At 49.0% G+C, this 7,393-nt stretch overlaps 1 protein-coding gene across 1 annotated transcript; it reads left to right on the top strand.

Annotated features, from left to right (window-relative positions):
- Positions 1-552: 552 nt before the first annotated feature.
- Positions 553-2,546, top strand: LOC140908139 (uncharacterized). The gene is made up of 2 exons (XM_073335110.2): positions 553-1,317; positions 1,906-2,546. Exons 1-2 carry the CDS (start codon positions 735-737, stop codon positions 2,424-2,426), a joined length of 1,104 nt encoding a protein of 367 aa, XP_073191211.2. The 5' UTR covers positions 553-734; the 3' UTR covers positions 2,427-2,546.
- The last annotated feature ends 4,847 nt before the right edge of the window (positions 2,547-7,393 follow it).

The raw sequence follows: 7,393 nt of genomic DNA, 5'->3' as shown, positions 1-7,393 counted from the left end.
TTCTGCAGTTTCGTACCGGAGCTCTGAGCAGTCATACTGCTCCCTTACATACAGTGCTACTCCCCCACCTTTTCTGCCCTGCCTGTCCTTCCTGAACAGCTTATTTCCATCCATGATAGTACTCCAGTCATGTGAGTTATCCCACCAAGTCTCTGTTATTCCAATTCATTCAGTATAGTATCTTCATGTTTTCTTCAACTGCATAATAGATCATGACTCTTTACAATGAATTGTCTTTTAATATGATTGAAAATTGCACGTTGATTTTCACCATTACTCATTCCCTCAGAAAGTTGCTGCCAAAACTTCCGTTCTCTTGTTATCAGAACTTCGAATTATTTGGTCAGTCCCAATAAGAGCTGGGATGTACTACTCTTAGCCCTGGTCTACACTAGGACTTTAGGTCGAATTTAGCAACGTTAAATCGATTTAAACCTGCACCCGTCCACACAGTGAAGCCCTTTATTTCGACTTAAAGGGCTCTTAAAATCGATTTCCTTACTCCACCCCTGACAAGTGGATTAGCGCTTAAATCGACGTTCCCAGCTCGAATTTGGGGTACTGTGGACACAATTCGATGGTATTGGCCTCCGGGAGCTATCCCAGAGTGCTCCATTCTGACCGCTCTGGACAGCACTCTCAACTCAGATGCACTGGCCAGGTAGACAGGAAAAGAACCGCAAACTTTTGAATCTCATTTCCTGTTTGGCCAGCGTGGCAAGCTGCAGGTGACCATGCAGAGCTCATCAGCACAGGTGACCATGATGGAGTCCCAGAATCGCAAAAGAGCTCCAGCATGGACCGAATGGGAGGTACGGGATCTGATCGCTGTTTGGGGAGAGGAATCCGTGCTATCAGAACTCCGTTCCAGTTTTCGAAATGCCAAAACCTTTGTCAAAATCTCCCAGGGCATGAAGGACAGAGGCCATAACAGGGACCCGAAGCAGTGCCGCGTGAAACTGAAGGAGCTGAGGCAAGCCTACCAGAAAACCAGAGAGGCGAACAGCCGCTCTGGGTCAGAGCCCCAAACATGCCGCTTCTATGATGAGCTGCATGCCATTTTAGGGGGTTCAGCCACCACTACCCCAGCCGTGTTGTTTGACTCCTTCAATGGAGATGGAGGCAATACGGAAGCAGGTTTTGGGGACGAAGAAGATGATGAGGAGGAGGAAGTTGTAGATAGCTCACAGCAAGCAAGCGGAGAAACCGGTTTTCCCGACAGCCAGGAACTGTTTCTCACCCTAGACCTGGAGCCAGTACCCCCCGAACCCACCCAAGGCTGCCTCCTGGACCCAGCAGGCGGAGAAGGGACCTCTGGTGAGTGTACCTTTTAAAATGCTATACATGGTTTAAAAGCAAGCATGTGAAAGGATTACTTTGCCCTGGCATTTGCGGTTCTCCTAGATGTAGTCCTAAAGCCTTTGCAAAAGGTTTATGGGGAGGGCAGCCTTATTTCGTCCTTCATGGTAGGACACTTTATCACTCCAGGCCAGTAACACATACTCGGGAATCACTGTAGAACAAAGCATTGCAGTGTATGTTTGCTGGCATTCAACCAAAATCCGTTCTTTATCTCTCTGTGTTATCCTCAGGAGAGTGAGATATAATTCATGGTCACCTGGTTGAAATAGGGTGCTTTTCTTCAGGGACACTCAGTATAGCCCATTCCTGCTGGGCTGTTTGCCTGTGGCTGAACAGAAATGTTCGCCGCTGTTAGCCACAGGGAGGGGGGAGGGTTGAGGGGGGTAGTCACGCGGTGGGAGGAGGCAAAATGCGACCTTGTAACGAAAGCACATGTGCTATGTATGTAATGTTAACAGCAAGATTTACCCTGAAAGAGTGTAGCGACTGTTTTATAAAATGTGTCTTTTTAAATACCGCTGTCCCTTTTTTTTTCTCCACCAGCTGCATGTGTTTCAATGATCACAGGATCTTCTCCTTCCCAGAGGCTAGTGAAGCTTAGAAAGAAAAAAAAACGCACTCGCGATGAAATGTTCTCCGAGCTCATGCTGTCCTCCCACACTGACAGAGCACAGACGAATGCGTGGAGGCAAATAATGTCAGAGTGCAGGAAAGCACAAAATGACCGGGAGGAGAGGTGGAGGGCTGAAGAGAGTAAGTGGCGGGCTGAAGACAGGGCTGAAGCTCAAATGTGGCGGCAGCGTGATGAGAGGAGGCAGGATTCAATGCTGAGGCTGCTGCAGGACCAAACCAGAATGCTCCAGTGTATGGTTGAGCTGCAGCAAAGGCAGCTGGAGCACAGACTGCCACTGATGCCCCTCTGTAACCAACCGCCCTCCTCCCCAAGTTCCATAGCCTCCACACCCAGACGCCCAAGAACGCGGTGGGGGGGCCTCCGGCCAACCAGCCACTCCACCACAGAGGATTGCCCAAAAAAAAGAAGGCTGTCATTCAATAAATTTTAAAGTTGTAAACTTTTAAAGTGCTGTGCTTAAAGTGCTGTGTGGCATTTTCCTTCCCTCCTCCACCACCCCTCCTGGGATACCTTGGTAGTCATCTCCCTATTTGTGTGATGAATGAATAACGAATGCATGACTGTGAAGCAGCAATGACTTTATTGCCTCTGCAAGCGGTGATTAAAGGGAGGAGGGGAGGGTGGTTAGCTTACAGGGAAGTAGAGTGAACCAAGGGGCGGGGGGTTTCATCAAGGAGAAACAAACAGAACTTTCACACTGTAGCCTGGCCAGTCATGAAACTGGTTTTCAAAGCTTCTCTGATGCGTACCGCGCCCTCCTGTGCTCTTCTAACCGCCCTGGTGTCTGGCTGCGCGTAACCAGCAGCTAGGCGATTTGCCTCAGCCTCCCACCCCGCCATAAACGTCTCCCCCTTACTCTCACAGATATTGTGGAGCACACAGCAAGCAGTAATAACAGTGGGAATATTGGTTTCGCTGAGGTCTAAGCGAGTCAGTAAACTGCGCCAGCGCGCCTTTAAACGTCCAAATGCACATTCTACCACCATTCTGCACTTGCTCAGCCTGTAGTTGAACAGCTCCTGACCACTGTCCAGGCTGCCTGTGTACGGCTTCATGAGCCATGGCATTAAGGGGTAGGCTGGGTCCCCAAGGATACATATAGGCATTTCAACATCCCCAACAGTTATTTTCTGGTCTGGGAAGAAAGTCCCTTCCTGCAGCTTTTGAAACAGACCAGAGTTCCTGAAGATGCGAGCATCATGCACCTTTCCCGGCCATCCCACGTTGATGTTGGTGAAACGTCCCTTGTGATCCACCAGAGCTTGCAGCACTATCGAAAAGTACCCCTTGCGGTTTATGTACTCGCCGGCTTGGTGCTCTGGTGCCAAGATAGGGATATGGGTTCCGTCTATAGCCCCACCACAGTTAGGGAATCCCATTGCAGCAAAGCCATCCACTATGACCTGCACATTTCCCAGGGTCACTACCCTTGATATCAGCAGATCTTTGATTGCGTGAGCTACTTGCATCACAGCAGCCCCCACAGTAGATTTGCCCACTCCAAATTGATTCCCAACTGACCGGTAGCTGTCTGGCGTTGCAAGCTTCCACAGGGCTATCGCCACTCGCTTCTCAACTGTGAGGGCTGCTCTCATCCTGGTATTCATGCGCTTCAGGGCAGGGGAAAGCAAGTCACAAAGTTCCATGAAAGTGCCCTTACGCATGCGAAAGTTTCGCAGCCACTGGGAATCGTCCCAGACCTGCAACACTATGCAGTCCCACCAGTCTGTGCTTGTTTCCCGAGCCCAGAATCGGCGTTCCACAGCATGAACCTGCCCCATTAGCACCATGATGCATGCATTGGCAGGGCCCATGCTTTCAGAGAAATCTGTGTCCATGTCCTGATCACTCACGGGACCGCGCTGACGTCGCCTCCTCGCCCGGTATCGCGTTGCCATGTTCTGGTGCTGCATATACTGCTGGATAATGCGTGTGGTGGTTGATGTGCTCCTAATTGCCAAAATGAGCTCAGCGGCCTCCATGCTTGCCTTGGTATGGCGTCCGCACAGAAAAAAGGCGCGGAACGATTGTCTGCCGTTGCTCTGACGGAGGGAGGGGCGACTGACGACACGGCTTACAGGGTTGGCTTCAGGGAGCTAAAATCAACAAAGGGTGTGCCTGTACATCAAGGAGTATTTCAGGCAGGACTGCACGGAGGGTTCCAATAAGAAATGGTGCACCAAAGTTATCGTTGTTATTGGAACAAGGAGGTTAGCCTGGCCTCTGATTGATACATGGCTAGATTAACCTCGCTGCGCCTTCTCTGTGACTGACTGCAGTGTGATCTAGACAGGGGAGGAGGAAAATGAGTACAAAACAAATCTGGTCTATTTCTTGTTCTGACCCACTCCATCTATCCTTTACATCTTTGGCTGGCAGCAGACGGTGCAGAAGGACTGCATGCCATCCACATCTCATGGCTGCTTGGCAGAAGATGGTACAGTACGACTGCTAGCCATCTTCATCTCTTGCCTGCCTGGCATAAGATGGTACAATACGACTGCTAGCAATCCTCATCTCTTGCCTGCCTGGCAGAAGATGGTACAGTACGACTGCTAGCAGTCCGTATCGCCTGCCCGCTCACCAAAAGACGGTTCAATAGGACTGCAGGACTAAAGAGAATGACCTGGTCAAGTCACTCCAAATTTAGTCCCTGCGCCCATGTCTGCCCAGGCGCTCCCAGCCGACGTGGCCAGGAGCACCTTGGACACGATGAGGACGACTACCAGTCGTATTGCACCGTCTGCTGCCAGAAGGCAATGGGTTGCTGCTACTGTGCAGCAAAGCCGTACCGCGTCTGCCAGCACCCAGGAGACATAGGGTGACGGTTACCTGAGCGGGCTCCATGCTTGCCGTGGTATGGCGTCTGCATAGGTAACTCAGGAAAAAAGGCGCGAAATGATTGTCTGCCCTTGCTTTCACGGGGGGAGGGAGGGTGGGAACGGGGTCCTGACGATATGTACCCAGAACCACCCGCGACAATGTTTTAGCCCCATCAGGCATTGGGATATCAACCCAGAATTCCAATGGGCAGCGGAGACTGCGGGAACTATGGGATAGCTACCCACAGTGCAACGCTCCGGAAGTCGACGCTTGCTTCGGTACTGTGGAAGCGCTCCGCCGAGTTAATGCACTTAATGCACTTAGAGCATTTTCTGTGGGGACACACACACTCGAATATATAAAACCGATTTCAAAAAAACCGACTTCTATAAATTCGACCTAATTTCGTAGTGTAGACATACCCTTAGTCTGAATGCCACTCATTCTTCTAATGAATGCCTGTATATTTCTGATTTCTTGGTATCTTTATTTATCCATCTGGAGTACTTCCTCTAACTCTCTTACTTGGACTTTTTAAAAATATAATCCTTTATGCTATTGCCTTACTTCCTTTATACTTCATTAGATCTTCATTTTTTCCTCTTTTTATAGGCTTTATTTCTTTCTTTAATCAACATTTTGCATTCCTCATTCCACCATGGAAGTGAGTTTTCAGTTTTGGGGTACTTCAGAATTTTACGTATGGCTACAGTAACTGTTGCTATTAATCCTTTAGCACATTGTCATTGAAATTCTCTATGTCATCACTCACACAATGATCATTCTCAAATTCAGTACAATTACTGTTAGCTTTCTTAAAATTCCAGGTGAGTACTTTTTCATTACATGCAATCTTACCTTGCCCTTGAATAGTAATATGTGTAGGGAAATGATCATTCCCCATTCCTTCTTCCTTATTTATTTCCCAGTTGCATCTACTTGCAATACCTCCTGTTATAATTCCAAGGTCTAAACAAGAAAAACTAACATCCACTGCATTAAATCTAGTTGGGGGGGGGCATCCTTTAAAACCGCTGGATTGTTTTCAATGAACTTTTCAAAGCATGCACCATTGCTATCCATTGTTGTACTGCCCCGCAATTTATTATGACTGTTTAGCTCACCACATATAATATGGCATTCTTCACTATTTCTTGTAACTCTGAACATTCTAATTTCCCACATTAGTTATAGATATTATATTTGAGACTTCTTCGTTCTCTACTTCCAAGTTGTTTACGCTTTCCCTTATGAAAGTACAAACTTCTCCTCCTCTTGCTAGTTTTCAGGCAATATACCAGGGAATTTTAAATGCAAGCTTTTTAACCAACCATGTTTCCTGGCTACATATGAAATGTAGTTTAGCTTTCATTTTCAGGATATTTTCCTTTAGTTCTTGACCATGTGCTATCAAACTGTGCTTATTCCAACAAAAGATTGTGATCCCTATATTAGTCATATTTCACCATTAACCTCATTCAAAATCACATGGATTCAATCCATTGACAGATTGCTAACATACAAGCATTTTTCCACTGCCCTTGGTATAATTTTCATTTTTCCCCATTTGTGATGTGTGGTGTATCACTTCTATCATAAATGCTATAAACCTTTCTTTTTTCCACTACTAGTATATTATTGCCTATTCCTTCCATAAAGTTTATCATATTCTTTAAAGAGTGAGGTTGTGTTTGCAGTTCCTCTTTTCCTGTGATGATTTTCATTTCCTTCTCCACCTGACGTTTTGAGAGTCTCCATACAGCTTCCACATAAGTAGGGCCCTACCAAATTCACGGCCGTGAAAAATGCGTCACGGACCGTGAAATCTGGTCTATTGTGTGCTTTTACCCTAGGCTATGCAGATTTCATGGGGGAGACCAGCGTTTCTCCAACTGGGGATCCTGACCCAAAAGGGAATTGCAGGGGGGGTCACAAGGTCATTTTAGGGGGGTCATGGTATTGCCACCCTTATGTCTTTGCTGCCTTCAGAGCTGGGTGGCCAGAGAGTAGCTGGAGAGCAATGGCTGCTGGTCAGGAGCCTAGCTCTGAAGATAGAGCTGCCACCAGGAGCAGCGCCATGATCAATGCGTGAACTGTCGGCTGGGGGAGGCTAGCCCTCAGCCCCACCTCTTATATCTGAGGCCCCGCCCCTTATGCCCCCCACCAGAGCCGAGGCTCCCCATGCGCCCTCCCTACTGCAGCCACCAGCCCAATCCCCCAGCTAGCCACCCAGCCCCAAAGGAGCATGGGAAGGGCAGGCAAAGCACGGCCCCAGCCCTGGAGCGTGGGAGGAGCATAGCCCCAGCCTCCCAAGCCTGGTGTGGGGCAGGCAGCCGCTGGCTGCAGCCTCCCCAGCTCCAGAGCGCAGGAGCGTGGGCAGTGTGTGGCCCCAGCCTCCCCAGCTCCAGGGTGCGGGAAGGCAGGTGATGCAGGGCCCCAGCCTAGCAGAGCACTGGGGGGCTGGACTGGAGCTGGAGGACTGGAGTCACATCCAGGGAGTAGTCACAGATGGAGACGGGGTCACGCCTGGCTGTTCGGGAAGGCAAAGCCTCCCCCAGCCTGTGCGACCAACAG

Source organism: Lepidochelys kempii, chromosome 3, assembly GCF_965140285.1.
Source record: "Lepidochelys kempii isolate rLepKem1 chromosome 3, rLepKem1.hap1, whole genome shotgun sequence".
Taxonomy (NCBI): domain Eukaryota; kingdom Metazoa; phylum Chordata; order Testudines; family Cheloniidae; genus Lepidochelys; species Lepidochelys kempii.
The sequence above is the reverse complement of the archived record's forward strand: the minus strand, read 5'-3'. Positions and strand labels throughout refer to the sequence as shown.